Source organism: Oncorhynchus mykiss, chromosome 11 (genome assembly GCF_057628025.1).
Source record: "Oncorhynchus mykiss isolate SJ-2025 chromosome 11, ASM5762802v1, whole genome shotgun sequence".
In the NCBI taxonomy this organism is placed as follows: domain Eukaryota; kingdom Metazoa; phylum Chordata; class Actinopteri; order Salmoniformes; family Salmonidae; genus Oncorhynchus; species Oncorhynchus mykiss.
The window spans coordinates 41,029,095-41,056,454 of NC_143032.1; the positions used below are offsets into that span (position 1 = coordinate 41,029,095).

General features: G+C 42.3%; 1 protein-coding gene across 1 annotated transcript in view; it reads left to right on the forward strand.

Moving 5' to 3' along the window:
- Nucleotides 1-27,360, forward strand: part of hhla1 (HHLA1 neighbor of OC90) — a 78,321-nt gene that overhangs the window by 16,421 nt on the left and 34,540 nt on the right. The window contains exons 6-10 of the mRNA XM_090190098.1: nucleotides 5,040-5,123; nucleotides 11,106-11,162; nucleotides 11,450-11,530; nucleotides 16,192-16,251; nucleotides 18,212-19,165. Coding sequence (XP_090046224.1) covers nucleotides 5,040-5,123; nucleotides 11,106-11,162; nucleotides 11,450-11,530; nucleotides 16,192-16,251; nucleotides 18,212-19,165 — 1,236 coding nt within the window. The remainder of the gene's footprint in view (nucleotides 1-5,039; nucleotides 5,124-11,105; nucleotides 11,163-11,449; nucleotides 11,531-16,191; nucleotides 16,252-18,211; nucleotides 19,166-27,360) is intronic.

The window sequence follows — 27,360 nt, forward strand, 5'->3', positions numbered from 1 at the left end:
TCTGTTATTTGATGTGGCTCTCTGCACTTTCACTGGATGTTTGTTTGAGACAATGCATTTGAACATAACACACATTGTGTAACATGAAGTCCTGTGATTGCCATCTGATGAAGATCATCAAAGGTTAGTGATTAATTTAATCGCTATTTCTGACTTTTGTGAGCCCTAGCCTTGGCTGGAAAATGGCTGTATGGTTTTCTGTGACTAGGTGCTGACCTAACATAATCGTTTGGTGAGCTTTCGCCGTAAAGCCTATTTGAAATTGGACACTGTGGTTGGATTTACAATAAATGCATCTTTAAAATGGTGTAAAATACTTGTATGTTTGAGGAATTTTAATTATGAGATTTCTGTTGTTTTGAATTTGGCGCCCTGCAATTTCACTGGCTGTTGTCGAGGTGGGACGCTAGCAGAGAGGTTAATCAATGTTAATGATCAATCATACCTGTATAGGCTATCTGGGTATTTGTCACGCCCTGACCTTAGAAATCCTTTATTCTCTATTTTTGGTTAGGTTGGGGTGTGACTAGGGTGGGCATTCTAGTTTTGTTATTTCTATGTTGACCTGGTATTGTTCCCAATCAGAGGCAGCTGTCTATCGTTGTCTCTGATTGGGGATCATATTTAGGCAGCCTTTTCCCACCTGTTTGTTGTGGGATCTTGTTTGTGTGTAGTTGCCTGTGAGCACTGCATTTGACTTCACGTTTAGTTTGTTCTGTATTGTTTTGGTGAGTTTCATTAATTAAACATGTGGAACTCTACGCACACTGCGCCTTGGTCCGATTCTTACAACAACATTTGTGACAGTATTAAACTTGACATAACTTGAAGCATTGCTGTAACTAGGTTAATGTGGAAAAGGTTCAACTGTCACATTGGTGGAAACAAATCAATTTGGATCTTATCCAAATGATCCACCTGAAAAGGGTCGGAAGGCAATTGAACTACCTTGTTGAATTGAATGTGACAACAATATCAAATCAGTTGAGATTGTCTGGATATCATAAGTGTAACCAGTAGTTCAAATGTGAGTATACCTTCACCACTTATCCCTGAGGGCTGAAGCCACATGTAACCACTTGTTACAAATGTGAGAAAACTTTGGGCCTCAATGGAATTATAATTTATTTTTTTACTTGTACCAGGGGTCACTAATCGAAAATGGGAGTGCCGAGGAGGTGGAACTTTTGTCGCGCAATGGTCACTGATCCCAGAAAGCTGAGGTCAAACGGGATTCCCGCACGGCGTGGGATTTCACCTTAAACAAAGGAAAAATGTCTGCTCTTCCTTTTTTAACTTAGCATCTAGTGCAACCTAGTCCCACTTGAACCAGAATCTCTTCCAAGCAAAGGGGTCCCCCTTCGACAAGGGAATGGGTTTACTCGTGACGTCTCACTTTCAAACCCTTTCGGAGTTATTTTTCGCGATGTAAGATAGAAATATACCGTTTTCTACCAATGCTACTGAAACGCAAGACATAATTAGTTGCTTCGGACAAGCTAACATATCTATTCAAATTCAAGCTGGCCCATATGTCCTCGCTCAAGAAATTAATAATGACTGAGTCTCCCCGCTTCTGAAAAGTGAGAGACAGAAATAGTACTAAGTTTGGCCCAACTAGTCTATTCCTCCGAATACCTACATTGGCTGGCTCATACAGTATGACAGTATGACACTGACTATGTCGGAGAAACAACACCGGAGGCAACCTCTACCCAACAACAACAATTCCTGCCTACAGCTCTAATGGTGTATAAAGTAATCTGGGTGTATGACCTCAATTTCATATCGGCTGAATTCAACATGAAGGCCTCATTCCATCTTAGATTCCTTGCACGGGGCACCAATATGTCGTGACGTGACTATCATTAATGTGATGACTGCTATGACTGCTAACATATTTACGCGTCGATGTATCACTCTGCCGTCGCTCTGTTGAAACCACTCGATCCGTCTATGGCGAGTAGTTCGATGTGAGTCTCTGGTTGTCCACCAGAGGTCACAATGTCCTTAGTTGTATGCTTCTTTGTTTTGGAGTGTTCATTAGAATGAATACATCAGAGGTGTACCACATGGTGGTGAGAGGGATCTGTTCTTCCCTCCCATCTTTGGTCAATTGTTCTAGACTACTTTACATACAGAGCTGCAGACGGTGCATGTTTTGGTCTAGTCTTCACCTTCTACACTTGTCGAGAGTTTCAGAGGGTCTTACCATTTTCTGGTCTTCAACGTGTGGACCACGTCCTCACGTTCTCTGGTTTGCATTTAAATTCTCAGCGAGTCCTTTTAAGCACTCTGGCATTGGAGGGCGTTCCGCCGTGTTGACACAATGTCTGTGCTCACGTGGGCGTGGTTACTGACTGGGCCTAGGTTTATATGAACAGCCAATATCTCATTTAGGTTAAAATCACATTTCTATATTCACAAAAGTATTCTTATACTTAATAATTTATTTTATACAAGATTTAGATGCAATCCTGATAACTAACTCTGAAAGTGTACACATCCTAGTTATCTTGTTATACCATCCTTAATGACATCACAAAATAATCAATGATATGGCATGATTACTGTTTGGATCCCCACCAACCATTCCAAATGTTTGGATTTCAAAACTAATATTCCTTTATCCAATCTTAGAGTTCTTAGGCAAGAGACTCTCTCTACACACAGCACATTCCTTTGTTTAATACTGCAGGGCAAGAGAGACAAAGTTTATGACCGGTGTTAAGTCATAAAACCAGCCCAACTCCCCCATTCCTCTCTGGTGGGAGAGGAGGGGGGGGGGGGGGTCTGGCTATCTGTCAGGTCTGGCTATCTGTCAGCCCTGTGCTGAGCTGATCTGGCACCTTTGATCCTCACCAAGGAGAGAGAGAGAGTCATGACAAAACCAAAATTCAACTCTTAGGCCTGAATGCCAACCGTCACGCCTGGAGGAAATCTGGCACCATCCCTATGGTGAAGCATGGTGGTGGCAGCATCATGCTGTGGGGGTGTTTTTCAGAGGCAGGTACTGGGAGACCAGTCAGGATCGGGGCAAAGATGAATGAAGCAAACTATAGAGAGATCCTTGATGAAAACATGCTGCAGAGTGCTCAGCACCTTAGACTGGGTCAAAGGTTCACCTTCCTACAGGACAATGACCCTAAGCACACAACCAAGACAACGCAGGAGTGGCTTCGGTCTCTGAATATCCTTGAGTGGCCCAGCAAGAGCCCGGACAAAAACCTGATCGAACATCTCTGGAGAGTCCTGAAAATAGCTGTGCAGCAACGCTCCCCATCCAACCTGACAGAGCTTGAGAGGATCTGCAGAGAAGAATGGGATAAACTTCCCAAATAAAGGTGTTCCAAGCTTGTCCCATCATACCCAGACTCAAGTCTGCAATTACTGCCAAAGGTGCTTCAACAAAATACTGAGTAAAGAGTCTGAATACTTATGTAAATGTGATAGTTTTTTTTAAATACATTCTCAAACATTTCTAAAAACCTGTTTTTGCTTTGTCATTATGGGGTATTGTGTATAGATTGATGAGGGGAAAAAAGAATTTAACCAATTTTAGAATAAGGTTGTAACCTAAAACAATTGGGGAAAAGTCAACTGGTCTGAATACTGTTCGAAGACACTGTTTGCATCAAATACCCGACTCCTTGAAAGTCGTGTATTGATTATATATAGCATGCGTGATGAATGGTGATCACTGAAATCAACAGATGCAGTGTTGCTCATTGGATTACCCCATAACATGGAATAGGCTATGTGAAAGTTTTAAAGACAAAAGAGAGATTGGAATTATATTATTTTATTTGGATATCCATCCACAAAAAAAATTATATCTATATGGTTGTAAGAAAGGGAGGAGGATATTTTCGTATCTAAAATGTGGGTGAACCTTTGCTTTAGTATACATTTCTCGAGCTCGTTATGTGTGTTGTTTCGCACACGGGACTCGAATCTGGATGGACTTGTGCCTCGTAAAAAACGTATAGCCTATTGCGTAATATATTCCAACATTCAAACAAAATACACCAGCGACATCATTTAGGTGATAAAGGTTCTGAGCACAGTGTTTCTGATCAGATCGACAATTGCCTTCTATTTATTTGTCTGGCTACGATGCCATCTTTAGAGCACAGCATTTTCTGTTTGGTTTCCAGAGCATTGAAAGAGAGAAATTAAATAAACTACTACTGAGGTCTAGTAGTAAAAGGTGTGTTGTGTTGGTGATGTGCTAAAGTGTGATGTATGATATTTTGAAAACTGCTGGTGTGTTGTGTTTATGAGGAGCCCCCTCTAGCATGTATTGTTGTATGTTTCCTCCTTGCTTGGCAGATATCTCAGAAAAAGTACAAACTGTGAACCCGCGACCCAAATCACAGAAAATATATCTCAATCAATTTTACTTCTATATAACGTCTATATTTTTTCCGTAGATTTGCACAAACTTCTATCTAGTGCTGCAGTGAGTGGGGGGCTGTATAACCCTGTGATGTAGCTCTAACTCTACCTCATTCTCCCTGAGTTAGAGAGGTGCACACTTTGACAGACAGTCCAACAACAAGTCAGAGGGGTTTAGGAACATAGACACATTTTCAAAATGTGCCATTATTTTGAAAATGTTGGAGACTTTTAAAAATTGTATTTAACCTTTATTTAACTAGGCAAGTCAGTTAATAACACATTCTTATATACAATGACAGCCTAGTTACAGTCCAAACGTTTACCATTCAAGTCTATGGCCATTGAAATGCATTTGGAATTCACAGTATGCAAGTGTGGTTGTTTAGTAGTATATATTTATTTTTTTGCAACCTGAAAACAGTCAGCTTCCATGTTTTAAAGTTGTTTTAGTGTTGGTAGCTTTTTTTTTTTGGCACTAGAGGTTCCAGTGGAATGACAATATTAAGTATGAACAGTTTCTAAAGATGTTCTTTGCTTTGCTTTAATACCATCATTGTTGAGGCAATAATACCAGTAGATAAACAAACAAATAAAACATGTCAAGATTATCTTTGTGTTTTCTTTTTGTCTCCCATCAGACTTCACTGCCATATTGTTGGATGTTATGGGAAATTCCACAAGCTATCTACAAGAGCTATTCAAATCTAGCTCCATATTATCAGGTAAGGATTGCGAGAAGATTTTAATGTCATTGGATCAAAAAAAATTGCTATATAAAAACTCAAGGTTACTTTCGTAACCCCGGTTCTCTAATAATGGGTGAGATGTATAACAATGGTATTTTTTTTATTAAACCTTAATTTAACTAGGCAAGCCAGTTAAGAACTAATTCTTATTTACAATGACGGCCTACCCCGGCCAAACACAACGACACTGGCCCAATTGTTCATGATACAGTTGTGATACAGCCTGGAATTGAACCAGGGTCTGTAGTGATGCCTCTTGCACCGAGATCCAGTGCCTTAGACTGCTGCGCCACTGGGGAGCTGGAAGTGGATCACTAACAGGAAGGACCAATCACGCAAGGTCTGCCAGAGACAGACAGACAGAGTGGCAAATTAAGTGACCCACTTCCTCTTTACAAGAGTCAGTCGTCCCACCCTCTGGTAATTCTTGTTGTTTTCTATTTGAATTTATTAAGGATTTTGTTTTCTTATCTATTTGAGTTAAACCACAATATTTGTTGGATTATTTATTATCTCTTTTCTGGTGGATTAAACTGAAATTGCAACCAATCACGGCCGTTTGTGATACAGCCAAACTAACTAAGAAATACATTTGACGATGTATACATTTCCCCCTACCCTCCTTCTAGGCAAGCTTCACCTGCTTATTTTTTTGTTGTTGCCGGTTTTGAATGTTATTTTGGCATTAATACGTGTCACATATCATTTTGCAAACAATTACAATTTTAATAAGTTAAGTTAATAAGTTTAATAAGTTAATAAAGCTGCATAGAAACATGGTCTCTTTTTTGTCAGCTCCAAAATGCAGCTTTCTAGCTCATTGCTTTCTGTGGTGGTGAGGCAGCCAGCGGAAAATACAAGCGTAGGGGTTGGTAATGTTCTCTAGTTGCGCCTTGATTGTCTCAGTGTTCTTTCACTCATGGACAAACTATGTCACAGCAAAATCTATGGGGAGTGCTCGAAAATTCAAGCCCCTTGGGTGCTGCAATAGAGTTACATTAGACATGCCCATCAAAGAAGGCTCATGATCATTGGCCAGAGATAAAATGAAGTAAAATCATTTTAGCTTTGATTGGATTGATCATGTCATCATCATCCTTTCAAAATCTTAGCTAGCAAGCTGGACAAGCAGTCATCATCATGAATCACATCGACATTCGACTGGCAAATCCTTTTCAATCCTTGTAATATGAAGAGGAATTGTAGATAAAACCTATCGGTGCTCATTGGCCATTGGATATAAACATTACATAGCAAGTTGGAAATCGCAAAAATTCAACAATGAGTTGTTTGGAAGGAATCATTGGCTAACTACAAGCATTGCAAAGCAATCACTAGCCTGCTATTCAGTGAAGTGGATTTGTGGTCCAAGTCTGGTTTTCAGGGTCTCTTTTCCAAGGATCAGGATAATCCTGATTCCAAGGATCAGGATAAAATCAGGATAAACATTCAACACAATGGGCCAGAAAAGTTTGAATACTTTGGCCATGTTAATCCAGCATGACTTCTGCCGCTTTTAAAACAACTGGAAACTCGGAACTGGGAAATCTCAGACATCAGTGATAACAAGACAAAGATTCAACCTTGTTATTTTCAGAGTTCCCAGTTGTCTTGAAAGCACCATAAATCCAGAGAATGCCAGACTTTGACAACAAATTTTGATGACAAAATGTGCCCACAAGGCCCGTTGCACCACCTTCCTGTTCAAGTGAGCACAACAAGGTGAGTCCAAAAATGTATTGTATGCTGCTGCATAAATGTTGTAATACTGTAAGAACAGCCCATGTTCTGAATTATGCCACTCTGATCCTCAACACGGGGGCCCCTCAGGGGTGCATGCCCAGTCCCCTCCTGTACTCCCAGTCAACTCATGACTGCACAGCCAGGCATGACTCCAACACCATCATTAAGTTTGCTGATGACACAACAGTGTCAACAACCGACAACGATGAGACAGCCTATAGGGAGGAGGTCAGAGACCTGACCGTGTGGTGCAAGGACAACAACCTCTCACTCAACGTGATCAAGACAAAGGAGATGATTGTGGACTACAGGAAAACGGATGACCGAGAACACCCCCATTCTCATCAACTGGGCACTAGGGGAGAAAGTTGAGAGCTTCAAGTTCCTTTGCGTTCACATCACCAACAAACTGACATTGTCCAAGCACACCAAGACAGTCGAGAGGTAAAGAGGGAACGACAAAACCAATTTCCCCTCAGGAAACTGAAAAGATTTGGCATGGTCCTCAGATCCTCAAATGGTTTTACAGCTGCACCATTGAGAGCATCCTGATGGGTTGCATCACTGCCTGGTATGGTAACTGCTTGGCCTCCCTCCGTAAGGCACTACAGAGGGTAGTGCGTACGGCCCAGTACATCTCCAGGGCCAAGCTTCATGCCATCCAGCTCCGCTGCACCAGGCGGAGCCCCTAAAATTGTCAAAGCCTCCAGCCACGCCAGTCATAGACTGTTCTCTCTGCTACCGCATGACAAGTGGTACCGGAGTGCCAAGTCTAGGTCCCAGAGCCTTCTAAACAGCTTATACCCCCAAGCCATAACACTCCTGAAAAGCTCATCAAATGGCTACCCAGACTATTTGCATTGCCCCCTCCCCCCATCTGCTGCTACACTCTTATTATCTATACATAGCCACTTTAATAACTCCACCTACATATGCATAATTACCTCAATTACCTCGACATTGACTCTGTGCCGGTACCCCCTGTATATAGCCCCGCTATTGTTATTTACTGCTGCTCTTTAATTATGTGTCATTCTTATATCTTACTTTTTTTTCTTCTTAAAACTGCATTGTTGGTTAAGGGCTTGTAAAGTAAGCATTTCAAGTATGCTTGTAAGTAAGCATATCACTGTAAGGTCTACACCTAGTGCATGTGACAAATAACATTTGATTTTGATTCCCCACCCCCTTTTTTACTTTGAACAGGAAAGTATGAATACTGACTGTTCTCTAGCTCGATAGAGAGGGTTCTCTGACAATTAAGCTGAGTTGCCATTGGCCTGCTGGAAAAAAACAAAAAAACAAGTGGGCTAAGGAAGTTTCATAGTGAGCCAATAAAGCCTGTTCCCCTGGGAACAGGAGGCTGCGGGGATGCACTCCATGAGAGCAATGGGAAGTATTTTCACGTTTATTTCCCTGCCATGCTCACATAGAGATGCTCACATAGAGTGATTGCACCGTCGGGTGGTGTTCTACTGTGTTAGCGCGATAGACAGTTTTGAAGCAAATGCTGCACGGCATAGGAAGAGGACCATGATAAATGGCAACTGGCAATCTGCCATCCTGCTCTGTTTGTCCGATGAGACCGGAGGGAAAGCGGACATGTTGACTTCCACCCTTGGCTGGAACCTGAAAAGGCGCCAAGGGGGGAGTCTAGAGGAGGAGGACACTTGGCGGTAAAGTGCAGCTCCTCCATTTTCCTGTGTAAGCAAGTACACAAAAGTGAGCTGCTGCACAGGGAATATTTTTTTCCCTCAGATGTGCCTCCCTACTACCCCGTGACACAGAGAGGGTTTGCTTATGTTAAACCCGAGAGAGGGAGAGTAGTAGTGAGATGTAGGCTTTTGCACGTTCTCCTCCTCTACCGCCGAACCCTCTTGCTCCCCTTAGGGGAGCTGCAGTAAAGAACTGTTTACCTAAAGGTTTTCTTTGGTTTGAGGGTCTAACCTGGAGGGTATTGGCAGCCTGATGCATGTTCAGGGGTTTTAGTCCAACAAAAGCCAGCTTGATGCACCCTCCCAGCTGTGGGGCTGGATCAGATAGTTGCAGGAAACAACGGGCTGTCACGGGGCCTGTGACTGTGGGGCAGGAAGGAGTTAAAGGCTTTGCCTTCTTTCATATGCATGTCACAATTTTGCAACATGGCGGTAACAGCGGACCCAAACAACTCCTTGGGTGTGACATGGGCATCCAGGAGGTCCACTTTGTCTTTGTCTGTCAACCTATACAAGCTTAACCAAAGTGAACTCTCTCCCACCACCGCCAGGCTCATAGTATGACCACAGCCTTGGATGGCATTATGGGAGGTGCAGAGATTTAGGTATGTAATCATACAAATCTAATCCCAAGCATCTGGATTTAGGGTGTCCGACGCCTGATAAGCCATCAATTAAGAGGTCGCGTTGAGTGCTCTGATTTACTGGGCTGAGTATTCTGAAAAATGGAGGCAGAAAAGCTTTCCATCTCTCCAGGGAGGGAGGCTCTGGCGGTGTTAGTAACACGTGCGTGGGGTTGAGGTGGTCAGCCAGTGATGGCGCCACCATGGGGGCGCATTGCAAAACCTGGATGCCTCTATATTGTGCATGTCCAGGCTAGGGGAGCCCCTTACAAGGTTATTGCTGGTAAATGGCTCTTGCCATGAGCCCTTCACCTCCCTGATGCAAGCTGAAAGTTTAAGAAGCAGTTGATTAACTGGAGCCATACGGGACAGGAGTCTTTACTCATCGTACAAGTCCCTAATGGGATCCTTATCCCCCCAAGGGAGCCGGCCACTTGATGCCGAGCTTGGCCGCAGAGAGCCAAAACTCCAAGAGGGTGAGAGCAGCGCCCTTTGTACTGGGAGCAGGGAGACATAGTGGCTTGAAAGGAAGAATGGGGTCTTCACACTCCATTTCAGTCACGAAGTTGATGAGACCCACAAGATTAATCCCATCGTTATCCTCGTCATCTCCTAGCTTGCCTTCCCCTGACACAAAGTAGTCAGACAGGGAGGGGAGGGAATTGATGCTATCCATAACCTCACTCCAGCTGGGCTCAGTTGCGAGGAGCTGAATCGTCAGCCTCTGCCGGTGGCTTAGAGGTGGGGGGGGAGGGAACGTTTTGAGCCCTAGTCAGTGCTTTGCAGTGCTCACAGGACTCAGGGTTGTCGAGTGCTGTCTGAGTATGTTCCTTTCCCAGGCAGTGAAAATCCTTTCCAGCAATCATGGAACCGCAAGCGCAAGAACGTGGCAGTACAAGCGCTTGGCTCGCCCTGGCACTGGGTAGCCATTATATAGAATGGGGCTTGCTAACACCGAGATGCCTGTTGTAAAACAAATTTGGCAGCCCAGAGGCTTTGAATAGGCATAAGCTAGCTTGTTAGAAACCTTGTGAGTAATGGCTAGCTAGGGTGAGCACAGTATGAACGCTATAGCCATGAGGCTAGTAGGTGTTAGCTTGCATGGCTAAAGTGCACTGTAGCTAGCACAGTGGTAGCAGAAGGGAACTGCATGGGAGAGGTGTTCAACTTTGGGCTAGTATTCTCTCATCGCCGTAGAGCAGCGAGGCTAAAATGGTCAGTCTAGGTAACACAAATGAGTGAACATAGGTTCAAATAAACAAGAGAAGGGAGCTAGCAATTGTACCATCTGTGCAGGTAGAATACTAGTGTAGTTACCTTGCCGTCCAGCGAGCTAGCTTGTGTTTAGCAGCGTGGGCTAACCAGGTCTCGATAGCTAGCCATGTGATGCTAGCTACCACCGGTGATTGAAAAGTTGAAAATGAATACTACGTTCCTTTCGGTCAGTACTCAACACTATCGACAGGAGCTGAGGTCCTACGTTTGGCATCATTAACGTAAAAGGTTTGCATGTGAACAGTTAAGACACGGATCAGAGCTTCAGGAGCATCGTGATCTTCGCAAAGAAGAGAGCAAGGATGACCAGAGGACGGGATGAGTGGCTTGTAAAGAGGGAGGGGCTTACTTAATTCGCCACTTGACCAGTCTGTCTCCGAAAGACGTTGTGTGATCGGTACTTCCTATTAGTGATCTGCCTTCAGTGAATCCCGTTGTGAGAACCAATACACACAGTTTGAGTTGACTACTGTGAATGTGTGGTTCAGGCTGTAGGTTTGACTCTTGCATGCGCCACCTTAATATACTGTACAGTACATGACTGTAAGTCATCATTGAGATCATGACTAAAGTTTGAATGTCATACTGTTTCTTTCTTTCAGTGAGCCAAAATAATATTTCTGACTGCATATACATCTGTGTAATGGCAGGTAAATCAGGTAAAGTTTATAATTTTTAGCATATTGGTTATTTGTTCTGTGGTAAATGGTGATTGTCTTCTGTCATTGTTGTGGGGGCATTTCTAAACCAGTTATTGTAATATTCAGATTTCCAAACTGACATGGACATGTATTGTAAATGTTCCATATTTAAAGTCTGTGTGTAAAATCTAAAGTTTGGATGATTCATATTGGCTATATATTTTGCATAATTTTGAATAGCTTTTTTTTTTTTGCTCATTGATGACATTTATACATGAGTATACGTTTTTGTCTAACTATTTCAGATAAATACCTGTCTCAACTCTGGGAAGTTGACTCCATCATGCCTCTGTTCAATCAGACCATTACAGAAAGCGCACATAAAGGTATTTTTCCCTCTTAATACACACACAGGCAGACACAGGCATGCACCCACATGTGCACAAACACACACAAGCAAGCACACAGAAACAGACACGCACGCACACATACAAGAGTGCACACACACACTTAATGAACTGCATGTTATCTCTATGTGGGGTGACATATCTCACAACACAAGACTACATTCTCCATAAAGTGGAGCAGCAAAACTACACTGACATCACAGCAGCCAATTTGAAGTTATGCTAAATAATTATATTGCGTAAATGTGCGAGGCAGTTAAACGCCAAAGCAACAATTAAGTTCAAGATGACAGCTCCTAAAGAGAGAAAATCTCTCTCTCAAGGAGGTAGTCATATCTCAACTCACAAGATACCCATCGGTGAGTCAGCTTATTTCAATTTCTAAGAAACTAACATTTCTTATAAAAATGAATATAAATGCTTCCCAAATGCCAGACAGATATCTCCGTCTGGCCTTAGTGTGATACCAAGGGAGTGAACGTTATTTACAATAAGAGTTACATGGAGAAAATCGGACCTCTCTGAAATATAAATGGTTGACACTCCCTTCAGCAAAACATATTTGACCTAAACTCTCCCTGAACGCTTGAAAAAAAACAAGTGACCCTCCCCTAAACCCAAAATAATAATTAAAACAAAAGTGGATAGCACAGAGAATAGTCTACCATTTAACTTCACTCCTTTGATGGACCAGAGCCTTACATGCTGACCTGACCGCTCGTCCGCCATTGTGCGCATGTTGATTTTATCCACCCACACCAGACGCAATCAGGACACACAGGTTGAAATATCAAAACGAACTCTGAGCCAACTATATTAATTTGGGGACAGGTTGAAAGGCATTAAACATTTATGGCAATTTAGCTAGCTAGCTTGCTGTTGGTAGATAATTTGTCCTAGGATATAAACATTGGGTTGTTATTTTACCTGAAATGCACAAGGTTCTCTACTCTGACAACTAATCCACAGATAAAAGGGAAAACTGAGTTTGTTTCTAGTAATCTCTCCTCCTTCAGGCGTCTTCTTCTTTGGACTTTATATGGCAGTTGGTAACCAACTTTAAGGTGCATTACTACTACCAACTGGACTGGAGTGTGAACCTCAATCACCCACGTGGGTAAATACTCCTAAAAATGGCACGTGGATATATGCTCCTAAAAACCAATGAGGAAACGGGAGAGGCAGGACTTGCAGCACGTCAAGGGTCACAAATAGAACCAAGTTTTACTTTAGCGCCTGGCTACGCAGACTATCGTTGATGCGCGCAAGCATTGTGGGTGCAACGAGTGGTGTGGTCAGCATGTTAGATATGCAGTTTTAGAAACTGTTCTTCGTCCTTTAATCATTACATAGCAACGCAGGAATTTTGATAGAACACAGGGCTGAGGGGCCAGAAGGTTGTGGGTTCACAGACCACAGTGGACAAGAGTAGCGTTGAAAAATGTATTTTATGCTTAAAGCATTGCATAAATCAATCATCGTATTTGTAGGCACGAGAAAAAAATGGCCTTTTATAAAAACATCATTCAATTCTACATAATTTTATAAATTAGCAGATATATTTTCAAAACCACACAAATTACCAAAATTACAGTGAGATAGGCTTATGTGTTCATCTTGTCATATTTCTCCAATGCCAAATCAGTGTGTCTTGTTTGCAACAAAACTGTCCCTGTTTGCAAACAATACAATCTGAGACATCATTAGGAATCTGAGCATGGTACTTTCAAAGGTTATGTCAAAGAAACAAAACACTGTTATCCCCATATGCATCGGAGTCACATCTTTCCCGGGTATTTTACAGCTTGTTTCTAGCATAAAGCATTGCGGACCAAAGCACTGTTATAGATCACTTTATATAATCTGATCCGTTTTATTTTCTTCAAAATCTTAAGCTAACATGCTTTTTGCCATTTTCTGTAACGATGCACTACGCATCTGAAATTCAAAAAGTTTGCCTAATTTATGTGACAAAACAAGCAAGTATAATGTAGCAAATCATTGTACCATCTAAACGCTATGAAATGTATTTTCCATAACAAAAAGATATTGTATTGTCAGCTGTTTGAAACTGGTGTACAAAACCGAGAGTAAAAGACAAACACACTTAGGTAAGCATAGAAATAGCTCACATAGAACATATCTACCTCTTCACTTGCTTTCAATAAGAATAACATATCTGTAACTCACACAAGTGAATTTGGTCAGGTCACCCCAAAATTGAAAAGGTAGGCCTAAGGCATACCCTCTCACATCCCCTCAACTTGAGTCTTGGTTTTAACTTAACAGTCCTTCACTGACATGGAGGTTGGCTATTTAAGAATGCATAGTGGGTGGAGGAATTGACTGACAAATCTATGGATATTGTAGCCTATAGCTTAATTTCATCTGTCAAACAGGTAGGCCTACTATCAGACCTCAGGATAAGACCCAGATACAGACAGTTCGAATCACAGAAGTTTCTTAACAAAACAGGGGTCAGGCAATCAACAGGTCAAGGGCAAGAAAAGGTCAGTAATCCAGGGCAGTGTCAAAAGGTACTGAACAGCAAGCAGGCTCAGGGCAGGCAGAATGGTCAAAACCGGAAGAACTAGAAAACGGACTGACGAGTACGGAATATCACGCTGGTAGGCTTGACGAGATAGGATAGACTAGCAACGGACAACCAGAAAACACAGGTATAAATGCACAGAGGATAATGGGGAAAATGGGCGACACCTGGAAGGAGGTGGAGACAAGCACAAGACAGGTGAAACAGATCAGGGTGTGACACCTACCTGTTATTTCTTAAATAGGCTCCAACATAAAGCCTACTTGTTGTTAGTAAAGTCTAATTAAAATGAAGACGGCTTAAATGAATTACACTCCTTTTTCTCCCAAATTTAGTGGTATCCAATTGGTAGTTACGGTCTTGTCTCGTCGCTGTAACTCCCATATGGACTCGGGAGAGGTGAAGGCCGAGAGTCATGCGTCCTCCGAAACACGACCCAACCAAGCCGCCCTGCTTCTTTACTCAATGCCCACTTAACCCAGAAGCCAGCCACATCAATGTGTCGGAAGAAACACTGTACACCTGGCGACTGTGTCAGCATGCATGCGCACTGCCCACCACAGGAGTCGCTAGAGCGCAATGGGACAAGGACATCCCTGCCGGCCAAACCTTCCCCTAAACCGGACAATGCTGGGCCAATTGTGCACCACCCCATGGGTCTCCCGGTCGCTGCCGGCTGCAACAGAGCCTGGACTCAAACCAGGATCTCTAGTGGCAGAGCTAGCAACTATAATGCAGTGCCTTAGACCACTGCGCCATTCGGGAGGCGAATTTGCCTACTTTTAACACCATGAGCATGAACTGTTCATGTCCAATTGATTGTGCCACGGCTGCTGCTTAAAGTTTCAGCACCACAATGTCAGTTACTCGAATCTGGCTTATTTTGAGGTCAGTAACTCTGATAAATACATTGTGGGCAAGAAACATATAGTTTTTAATCAAATCAATTATAATAGTAGCAAGCTATCAAAGTTGAACTCCCGTCCTCATTCTCATCTTCGCGCTCTCCTTCTCAAACTGAATATATAGTCTATACGCTAGTCCACGCGTAACACTATTATGCATTTTTTTTTAACAAAGCCTAATCAAAAATAGTTTCAGAAGAATACTTTGACTCTCCTCCTGAACGGCCACCCTAGACCTACACAGCACAGCCGGGGCTCAGGTTTGGAATATCCATTGCAGTATGTAATGCAGCCTAGTTTTATTTACACCATCTCATAAGCTATCTTAGAAATATAACTTTTATCTGTGCTTCTCTGAGCATGCACTTTGTAGCCTATAGTCTATGGATTTTTTGATTGAGACCACATTAAATAGCCTACATCCACAATTCATATTGTGCGTACAGCGAAGAATCAGAGAGGAAGGGTGGCATCGGGCACACATCGATATACACTGAATGTACAAAACATTAGGAGTTTCCTAATATTGAGTTGCACCCCCCTTTGTCCTCAGAACAGCCTCAATTCGTCAGGGCATGGACACTACAAGGTGTCAAAAGCGTTCCAAAGGGATGCTGGCCCATGCATGTTGACTCCAATACTTCTCACAGTTGTCAAGTTGGCTGGATGTCCTTTGGGTGGTGGACCATTCTTGATATACACTGGAAACTTTTGAGCATGAAAAACCCAACAGCATTGAAGTTCTTGACACACTCAAACTGGTGCACCTGGCACCTACTACCATACCCCGTTCAAAGGCACTTAAATATTTTGTCTTGCCCATTCACCCTCTGAATGGCACACATACAGTACACAATCCATGCCTCAATTGCCTCAAGGCTTAAAAATCCTTTAACCTGTCTCCTCCCCTTCATCTGCACTGATTTTAGGTTTAACAAGTGACATCAAAAAGGCATCATGCCTTTCACCTTGATTCCCCCGAACAGTCTGTCATGTAAAAAGCATGTGTTTCTAAAGTTTTGTACGCTCGGTGTATAGCCTGATAAGCAACTCATTCTAAAACACTGAGAAATATTGACATTTTATCAATTACAAATTCCATGACAGTATTAGATTAAAAAAAATACTAAACCCTCCCCTTGACTGAAATTGAAAAAACATGACCCTCCCCCATTTTCCTCCAGGTAACCATTCTGTCAATTTTGATCCGTCCCTAACCAGTAGAGTCCACTCCACTGCACATGGTAAGTTGTACATGCCATTAACTTTTTATTTACCAATGCCTTGTATCATGATAGTACTGGTAATGGTCACTGTTTGTTCCATTTGAATGCAGATCATTGACAATAAACATTCTCTTCGTGCTCAAAGTGAATTCTGTATTCATAGTGAATACAGAATGCATTTTTTATAATCAATTATAGTAAATCATGCAAATTGCTGACAATCGTAAACAGAACTTTAACGTGATCTTGCAGCTACCGAACTAAAAACATACAGTTGAAGTCAGAAGTTTACATACACCTAAGCCAAATACATTTACTCAGTTTTTCACAATTCCTGACATTTAATCCTAGTAAAAATTCGAAGGGAATGTGGTCAATTAGGATCACCACTTTAATTTAAGAATGTGAAATGTCAGAACAATATTAGAGATAACGATTTATTTCAGATTTGATTTATTTCATCACATTCCCAGTGGGTCAGAAGTTTACATACACTCAATTATTATTTGGTAGCATTGCCTTTAAATGGTTTGACTTAGGTCAACGTTTCGGGTAGCCTTCCACAAGCTTCCCACAATAAGTTGGGTGAATTTTGGCACATTCCTCCTGACAGAGCTAGTGTAACTGAGTCAGGCTTGTTTGCCTCCTTGCTCACACACTCTTTTTCAGTTCTGCCCACAAATTTCCATGGGATTGAGGTCAGGGTGTTGTGATAGCCACTCCAATACCTTGACTTTGTTGTCCTTACGCCATTTTGCCACAACTTTGGAAGTATGCTTGGGATCATTGTTCATTTGGAAGACCCATTTGCGACCAAGCTTTAACTTCCTGACTGAAGTCATGAGATGTTGCTTCAATATATACACATAATTTTCCTACCTCATGATGCCATCTATTTTGTGAAGTGCACCAGTCCCTCTTGCAGCAAAGCACCCCCACAACATGAGGCTGCCACCCCCGTGCTTCACATTTATGATGGTGTTCTTTGGCTTGCAAGCCTCCCCCTTTTTCCTCCAAACATAACAATGGTCATTTATGGCCAAACATTTCTATTTTTGTTTCATCAGACCAGAGGACATTTCTCCAAAAAGTACAATCTTTGTCCCCATGTGCAATTGCAAACCGTATTCTAGCTTTTTTATGGTGGTTTTGGAGCAGTGGCTTCTTCCTTGCTGAGATTGCTTTCATGTTATGTCGATATAGGACACGTTTTACTGTTTTACAAGGTCCTTTGCTGTTGTTCTGAGATTGATTTGCACTTTTCACTCCAAAGTACGTTCATCTCTAGGAGACATACCACTAAGGAAGGAGACGCGTTTTGACGGCTGCGTGGTCCCATGGTGTTTATACTTGCGTACTATTGTTTGTGCAGATGAACATGGTATCTTCAGGCATTTGGAAATCGCTCCCAAGGATGAACCAGACTTGGGGAGGTCTACAATTCTTTTCTGAGGTCTTAGCTGATTTCTTTTGATTTTCCCATGATGTCAAGAAAAGAGGCACTGAGTTTGAAGGTAGGCCTTAAAATACATCCACAGGTACATCTCCAATTGACTCAAATTATGTCAATTAGCCTATCAGAAGCTTCTAATGCCATGACATAATTTTCTGGAATTTTTCAAGCTGTTTAAAGGCACAGTCAACTTAGTATATGTAAACTTCTGACCCACTGGAATTGTGATACAGTGAATTATAAGTTAAATAATCTGTCAGTAAACAATTGTTGGAAAAATGACTTATGTCATGCACAAAGTAGATGTCCTAACCGACTTGCAAATACTATAGTTTGTTTACAAGTAATTTGGGGAGTGGTTGGAAAATGAGTTTTAATGACTCCAAACTAAGTGTATGTAAACTTCTAACTTCAACTGTATGTATTATTGGCCTCCTCCTGATGAGTAACATGTTCAGTCACAAGCTCTGTAAAAGCAATGTACAGCAGCAATGAATGACCTTAAATCTGTCCATGTTTGACTAGTATCTTCCACAGCCTCAGAAATTACCTCTACAGCTCCACCGACCACAACCAGTAGAACCAGAACCACATCCTTCTTGACCTCAACAAGAGCTCAACCCACCACAACCACACCCTCACCGACTACAAAGACCAGAACCAGAACTACAGGTCGACCGACCTTAATATCAGTTCCTCATACCACTACAAGCAGAACTACAGTCCTAATGACCCCAACTACAGCCCTTCCGATCACAATCACAGCCCAACCAACCATAACCAAAGCCCCACCGTCCACAACCACAGCCCAACAAAGTAGATCTACAGCCCTACCAACCACAACCCAATCAACCACAGACCGACCAACCACATCTACAGCCCTACCAACCACAGCCCAACCAACTACAGCTTTACCAATCCCAGCCCTACTGCCTACAACTACAGTCCTACCCACCACAACCACAGCCCAACCAACCACAACTACAGCCCTACGAATCATGACCACAGCCACGCCAACTGCTGCTCAACCAATTCCAACTTCAGTGCAACTGACCAAAGTCCCATCATCCACAACCACAGACCAACTGACCACAACAGCTCAACCGACTACAACCACACCACAACTGACCACAGTCCAAGTGACGACAACCACAACCCAACTGACCACAACCACAGACCAAACAACCACAGCCTTGCCACCCACAATCAGATTCCGAATGACGACAACCCCAGTTCGACTTACTATGACCACAACCCCATCGACCATAACCGCAATCCTAATAACCGCAACCAAAGCACAACCAACCACAGACCCACCAGCCACAGGCCAAGCTATTACAACCACACCACAATTGCCCACAGCCCAACAAACTACAACCACAACACAACTAACTACAACCACAGCCCCATGGACCATTACCAATATAACCACGACCGCAACCAGAGTGATCACCAAAGCACCCATCACAGAGAAACCAGGTAAGTCATCAAGTTTACTAATGCAAGGCATGAAAACTTAGTCTGGGTTCCATTCTGTTTCTGCTTTGCTGCGAACTCCTTATGGAATTGTTATGCCAACATTTTTTGGCTTGACAGAAATCAGGTATCCATCCAATCTTTTTATGCGAGCAGAGTACATGTCGGATAAAAATGTCATGACAGGCCAGATGGGAACATTTTTCGGGAAAATGTTAAAAATGACGATAATACAAAATACGCTAAAGGTGGGATCTTTTTGTGTCTGTAAAAATAATTTACCGAGAATGTCGGTGGAAACCCTTTTATGTGTCAATATTTATATAATAAGCATCATATCGATGTAAACGTGGAGTCACGCGATGACATTTTGTGTGGTCCTCCCACTACGACTAGTCGGGAAAGCATGCAGTTTATTATTATTTATTTATTTCACCTTTATTTAACCTGGTAGGCCAGTTGAGAACAAGTTCTCATTTACAACTGCAACCTGGCCAAGATAAGCAAAGCAGTGCGACAAAAACAACAACACAGAGTTACACATAAACAAACGTATAGTCAATAAAACAATAGAAAAATTAATGTAAATTGTGTGCAAATGTCGAAGATTAGGGAGGTAAGGCAATAAATAGGCCATAGAGGCGAAATAATAACAATTTAGCATTAACACTGGAGTGATAGATGTGCAGATGATGATGTGCAAGTAGAGATACTGGGATGCAAAAAGATAAATAACAATATGGGATGAGGTACGTAGTTGGGTGTGCTATTTACAGATTGGCTGTGTACAGGTACAATGATCGGTAAGCTGCTCTGACAGCTGATGCTTAAAGTTAGAGGGAGATATAAGACTCCAGCTTCAGTGATTTTTGCAAATCGTTCCAGTCATTGGCAGCAGAGAACTGGAAGGAAAGGCGGCAAAACGAGGTGTTGGCTTTGGGGGTGACCAGTGAAATACACCTGCTGGAGTGCGTGCTACAGGTGGGTGTTGCTATGGTGACCAGTGAGCTGAGATAAGGCGGGGCTTTACCTAGCAAAGACTTATAGATGACCTGGAGCCAGTGGGTTTGGCGACGACTATGTAGCGTGGGCCAGCCAACGAGAGCATACAGGTCGCAGTGGTGGGTAGAATATTGGGCTTTGGTGACAAAACGGATGGCACTGTGATAGACTGCATCCAGTTTGCTGAGTAGAGTGCTGGAGGCTATTTTGTAAATGACATCGCCGAAGTCAAGGATCAGTAGGATAGTCAGTTTTACGAGGGTATGTTTGGCAGCATGAGTGAAGGAGGCTTTGTTGTGAAATAGGAAGACGATTCTAGATTTAATTTTGGATTGGAGATGCTTAATGTGAGTCTGGAAGGAGAGTTTACAGTCTAACCAGACACCTAGGTATTTGAGTAGGGTTGTAGATATTAGACTATAGATGAAATAAATGATGATGATCATCACAGGTTGGTGCAAGGTGATGAGCTTGATCCTTCTTTCCAATAAATATTGAGGGTCTTAATCTGATGACATGATCATTGATGCTTGCCTGCCGTTTGATCAAATAATCTTGCTCTTTTGTCCATAATAATCTCATCATGTTGGCTATACGTGTGCTATAGCCAACATGCTAGAACGCATGTGCCAATACTGGAGTGGGCACTCTCACTATATAACGCAATTGTATTTGTGAGAAGACCATCAGTAGAGTTGAATATAGGTACATAAGCTGCTAGCAGGAGCAGGGCATAGAACATTGCATTGATGGTAAACAGCTAATAGCATAATTAGTGGCTAAAGATGGCTACATTAGCAATGGAATTAGCAGTGCAATATTAGCAGTAACCAGTAGATAAATAACAGTAAATGGCATATAACTGGCATACAAAGTCCCGTAAATTGCATAGCATTAGGCTAACAGGCTAATAGAAGAAGCACAGAAAGGCTATAGCAAATAAACAACCTATACACACTATATGTCGCAAGGTCTCCTGCGGTCACGCCGGGTGAGATCAGCCACACAGCCAACAGTATCCTTTGTCCTACAGCCACTTGAGATTTTGCTCGACAGCCATTGAGGTGAATCTCTTCCACCTGCTGAAGTAGTGGTCCCTGTTTTCGTACAGTGGGCAGTAAGCCTTTGACTTGGCCTTGGCCCCTGCTGTGAGCTGTGCAGGTGTTAGTTCCTGTGGAGGAGACTTTGTTGCCCCATGGTGGTACATGGTACATGGTACATGGTACATGGTGTCATTGGAACCTTTTTGCTGAAAGGCCGCAGGCTTCTCCTGTTGGGTATTGGCCCTGGCTGCACCCAGGTGACTCTGCTTCCATCTTCAGCCATTGTACTAGGTACTGAAGGAGCGCCATTTGATGGTCAGTGGACTCTGAGAAGTGGCGGTTTAAACTAGAGATGTGCTGCCCGGGTCCCCTTTCAGAGGGACAATGATGCAGCAGAAGACATAATGAAGTCACTATTTGGTTGCCGCAAATACACACACGGCATTGAATAGTAGTAGTAGGGTTGATAATGGTGGAAGTGCAAGTGATAGTGAAGTCGTTTTCTATGGGTAAGAAACAGAAAGAAACACGGGCTGTTATTACAGTTATTGCTACACAATAGAAATGTATGCACTCTTCAGCTACAGTGTAATATTCTTCATTAAAGGTATCCACATCTCCTTTAGTGATGGTTTGTTCACGAACAAATCAGCTCTAAGAGCCGGCTCTTGTAGGTGAACGTTGGGAGCCAGCTCGCATATCAGAAGAGCCGAATATACAGTTGACGTCGGAAGTTTATATACACCTTAGCCAAATACATTTAAACTCAGTTTTTCGCAATTCCTAACATTTAATCATAGCAAAAATTCCCTGTCATAGGTCAGTTAGGATCACCACTTTATTTTAAGAATGTGAAATGTCAGAATAATAGAAGAGAGTGATTTATTTCAGCTTTTATTTATTTCATCACATTCCCAGTGGGTCAGAAGTTTACATACACTAAATTATTATTTGATAGCATTAACTTTAAATTGTTTAACTTGGGTCAAACGTTTCAGGGTAGCCTTCCACAAGCTTCCCACAATAAGTTGGGTAATTTTGGCAGAGCTGGTGTAATTGAGTCAGGTTTGTAGGCCTCCTTGCTCGCACACTCTTTTTCAGTTCTACCCACAAATTTCCTATAGGATGGGGTCAGGGCGTTGTGATGGCCACTCCAATACCTTGACTTTGTTGTCCTTTCGCCATTTTCCACAACTTTGGAAGTATGCTTGGGGTCATTGTCCATTTGGGACCAAGCTTTAACTTCCTGACTGATGTCTTGAGATGTTGCTTCAAAATATCCACATAATTTTCCTGCCTCATGATGCCATCTATTTTGTGAAGTGCACCAGTCCCTCTTGCAGCAAAGCACCCCCACAACATGATGCTACCTCCCCCGTGCTTCACGGTTGGGATGGTGTTCTTTGGCTTGCAAGCCTCTTGCAAGCCTCCTCCTTTTTCCTCCAAACATAACGATGGTCGTTGTGACCAAACAGTTCTATTTTTGTTTCATCAGAATAAAGGACATTTCTCCAAAAAGGACGATCTTTGTCCCAGCGAAAAAATAAATAAAATAATATAGGCCTAAATGCTTAAGCGCACACACATTCGTTCTGACTGTCTGCTCAGACTAACAGCCTCACCTGTTGTTCCTGTCAGTCAGACAAGCAGTGTCAACCAATGAGGCACAGATGTGTGAGGGAGGGCCAAGAGAGAGGAAGGACATTTGTGAAAACAACAGCCGGAAAATGAGTCGGAAGCACAGTAGCATTTGGATGCATTTTAATAATGTAGACAATGTTAGAGCACAGTGTGGAATTTGCCAAAACAAAATCTCATATAAAGCCGGTTCTATGCACAACCTACACCGGCATATGCGAACTGTGCACCCAACTGTGAAGCTTGCTGTAGCGGAGCTTCGAGAATCTAGCGGGCCTGCTAGTGATAGTGGTGGAGCCAGCACCTCCACACGTGGAGATGTATCCACTCAGTCAAGTAGGCCTATTCTGCGACCCACAGCAACACAGTCTTCTATGGACCAGTTTATGCCAAAGTCTATGTCTGTAGCAAAATAAGGCCAAATTGATATTGCATTGCTAAAATGATTGCCACCAATTTCCAGCCAGTCTCGATCATGAAGGACAGAGGTTTTTGAAATTATAGCAAGAGTCTTAACCCAATGTACACAATTCCAAGCCGGAAAACCCTTTCGAAATCAACAGTACGAGAGCACACAGGCTTCAGTGCGGGAAAGAGCCCAAAAAGCTACTGCAGTTTGCCTTATCACTGACTGCTGGACATCAAGGGTAACCACATGTTGGTTACATGTATCTTCATTGAAGATTTTTTCAATGTTTAGCTGTCTTCTGGACTGCTTTGAGTTCAGCGACAGACACACCTCAGAGAACTTGGCAGAGGAACATTTGAGAGTGGCCAGATAATGGCAAGTAGATGGAAAAGTGGTCTGTTGTGTTAGTGACAATGCAGCTAACCAAAGCCATGAAAATGTTTTAATGGACCCATCATCCATGTCTTGCCCACACAATAAACCTGATTGTAAGAGATACTCTGAAGGTGATGAAGCCCACTGTGAACAAAGTGAAAGCAGCTGTGGAATACTTCCACAGGAGAACAGTAGGTGGTGAAAAACTGAAGTCTACACAACGCCAGATGGGGATGCCTGAGCTAAGGCTTAAACAAGACTGCACTACAAAGTGGAATTCAACATGTTATATGTTGAAGCGGATTCTTGAGTCAAAGGATGCCATCATCTCTACCCTGGCCATTGTCAATGCACCTGATGATGCTCTGACCCAAGAGGAATGGGAGGTGGTGGAGGAGGTGTTCAGAATCCTGGAACCCTTTGAGCAGGTCACTGTGGAGATCAGTGGACAGAGGTACAGTAAGCAGTTATTACTACATAATTATTTAATCCAGTATTATAAATGTATATGAGCAGTAGATGAGTATGTAGTATCAGTAGACAAAAGATGAACCTGAACTAATAAGTTGCTGTTCTCTCTTTTCATATACTATACTCACGTGCTATCAGAAACTGCTGCACTTGACCCCAGGTTTAAGAAGTTAGCCTTTAGGAATGCCAGAGCGATTGATGAGGCTCTTTAAAGAATAACCTCAGCAGCAGAGAGGGACAGTCCCAGCAGTCAACTGGCTCAGGCACCAGAGCAAAAGGAAGAAGAGGGATCAGATGGAGCAGAAGCACCAGCAGTAGTGCCACAAACGTCTGCTGTTTGGATGCTGTTTGACGAGAGAGCACCTGGGGATGCAGCACGAAGGAATCCCTCAGGAATCCCTCAGGAATCCCATAATGGAGGTCCGATCCTATTTGGAGGAGCCCCTCTGATCTGCAGATCCTCTGAGCTGGTGGAAGAACAAGGCCTCTGTCTACCCACGGCTTACTAAAGTCCGTTCTCTCAGAGAGGGTCTTCTCAAAAACGGGACAAATAATTAGCGAGAGAAGAAACCGCATCAGCCTCTCGAAAGTGAGGCAGCTTGCATTTCTGAATGCAAATCTCTCATTAAAAAAAAAATATGGTAAGCATTGCTGTGTGCTGCTGGTTAAAACATGGCAATAAAGAAGAGAGAGAAAAGAGGGACCAGTTTAATGTTTTAAGTGGAATGCTGCAGTTTTGCACGTTGTTACATATTTTTCTTTGATATGGTGCAATATTATATTATTGTGTTGTTCAGATGGTATTCGTTTTGAATTGTTACATTTATATGTACTTTGTTTCTATACATTAAAAAAGTTATACTTTAATGCACATGTGTAATAGCATCCCTCTTTTTTGCATTTATTTCAATTTGTGGGATGATGCAGTTTTGCAAATTGTTATTTATTTTTCTTTGATATGGTGCAATATTCTATTATGCTGTTCAGATTGTATTCGTTTTGAATGGTTAGATTTATATGCACTTTGTTTATATACATTAAAAAGTTATAGTTTAAATGCAAATGTTTAATAGCATTATTTTTCATTACAAACCAATGCATTTTTAAATACATTGTGGTTAATTTAGAGTATGATTTCATTTAATAATTTAATTAGAATTGTTTTAACACCAATCATAGTCAAAACATCGCAAACTGTTTGACTTGAAAAAATACAAAACATCATTTTTTTAAAGAGCCAGGTCTTTTTGGTGAGCTGAGCTGAACGAGCCAGCTCACTGAAAAGAGCCGGAATGCCCATCACCACTAAAGACCGATAAGGGTAGAGCTATGCTTTTATAGTTGTCCCACTCCACAGGCCCATTGGCCTGGGCCCAGGTGGACTGGATCAAAGGAGGTGATGGACAGATCAAGAGGTGCAATGGAAGGTCACATTGGGGGACATGCCCTAACATGTCATTAGTGCAGAGACCACCAGCAGGCCTTGCACTTCAAAAGAATAAACATGCACTGACCACGGTTTTCTACAGTGCTGTTGTTTGACATTTGATCTAAAAACTCCTAAGTTACATTTGACATTTATGTCATTTCACAGACGCTCTTATCCAGAGCGACTTACAGGAACATATAGGGTTAAGTGCCTTGCTCAAGGGCGCATTGACAGATGTTTCACCTAGTCAGCTCTGGGATTCGAACCAGCGACCTTTCAGTTACTGTCCCAACACTTAACTGCTAAACTACCTGCCACCCCATAAATATCTATTTTCATCCTGATTATTTAATATTAATAAAATTAAACACACTCTCCTTTTAAAAATTGATTCCTATTAATACTCAACCAATAATAAAAATGAATAAAAATAGGTTTTACTGTCACATACACCAGATAGGTGCAGTGAAATGTGGTGTTTAACAGGGTAGAGGGTAACAAATGCAGAGTACTATATATAGCTGACACTAAAAATGCTTAGTCATTGTTAGTTCCACCCATGCTATGCAGATTGGGGCATCATAAGCCACTCTGGGTTCATCTTGTCGTTATCTTCACAGGGTTGTTATCTTAACCCCACACTGGCTTAGTTCTCCAGATGCAAGGATGATTTTGAGACAATGAGGGATTGTTCTACTCTTAAGCTATCCCAAGTAAAACACATGCTTGTCTATGTAATGCAGTCTTTAACCTCTCTTGGGTAGGGGGCAGTATTTTGACGTCCGGAAGAAAAGCGTGCCCAAAGTAAACTGTCTGTTACTCAGGCCCAGAAGCTAGGATATGCATGGTATATTTGGATAGAAAACACTCTAAAGTTTCTAAAACTTCTAAAACTGTCTGGGAGTATAACAGAACTGATATGGCAGTCAAAACGCTGAGGACAAACCATCCCCCCCAAAAAAGAATTCAGCCTACCACTATTTTCAATGGCCATCACTTTTATTATAAGGCCAAGTCGTCCCAGATTGCAGTTCCTTGGGCTTCCACTAGATGTCAACAGTCTTTAGAAAGAGTTTCTGGAAAAATGTGCCAGAAACTGTAGTTTTTCTAGGTGGCTCCCATTTTGGCTGTAGGGTTTCCAAGCGCGTGGAAGAAAGCACGTTCTTTGGTATTTTTCTCCGGTAAAGACAACAATGATTCTCCGTCTTAAATTGTATAATTTATTTACGTAGTAGGCTACCGAAGGTTTGATTATAAACGTTGTTTGACTTGTTTGGAAAAGTTTATTAGTAACCTTTGGGATTCATTTTGTATGCATTTTGATGGAGGGAAACTGGGTGGATTATTGACTGAAGCGTGCCAGCAGAACTGAGTTTTTATGGATATAAAGAAGGCCATTATCGAACAAAAGGACCATTTGTGATGTAACTGGGACCTTTTGGAGTGCCAACAGAAGAAGATCAAAGGTAAGGCATTTTTTACATCACTATTTCTGACTTTTGTGTCGCACCTGACTGGTTGAAATATGTTTTTCATGTGTTTGTATGCGGGGCGCTGTCCTCAGATAATCGCATGGTTTGCTTTTGCCGTAAAGCCTCCAGTCCTGGAAAAAAGAATCCTACTTAAAACTGACTATCCTACCGATCCTCGACTTCGGCGATGTAATCTGCAAAATAGCTTCCAATACTCTACTCAGCAAACTGGATGCAGTTTATCACAGTGCCATCCGTTTTGTTACTAAAGCACCTTATACCACCCACCACTGCGACCTGTATGCTCTGGTCGGCTGGTCCTCGCTACATATTCGTCGCCAGACCCACTGGCTCCAGGT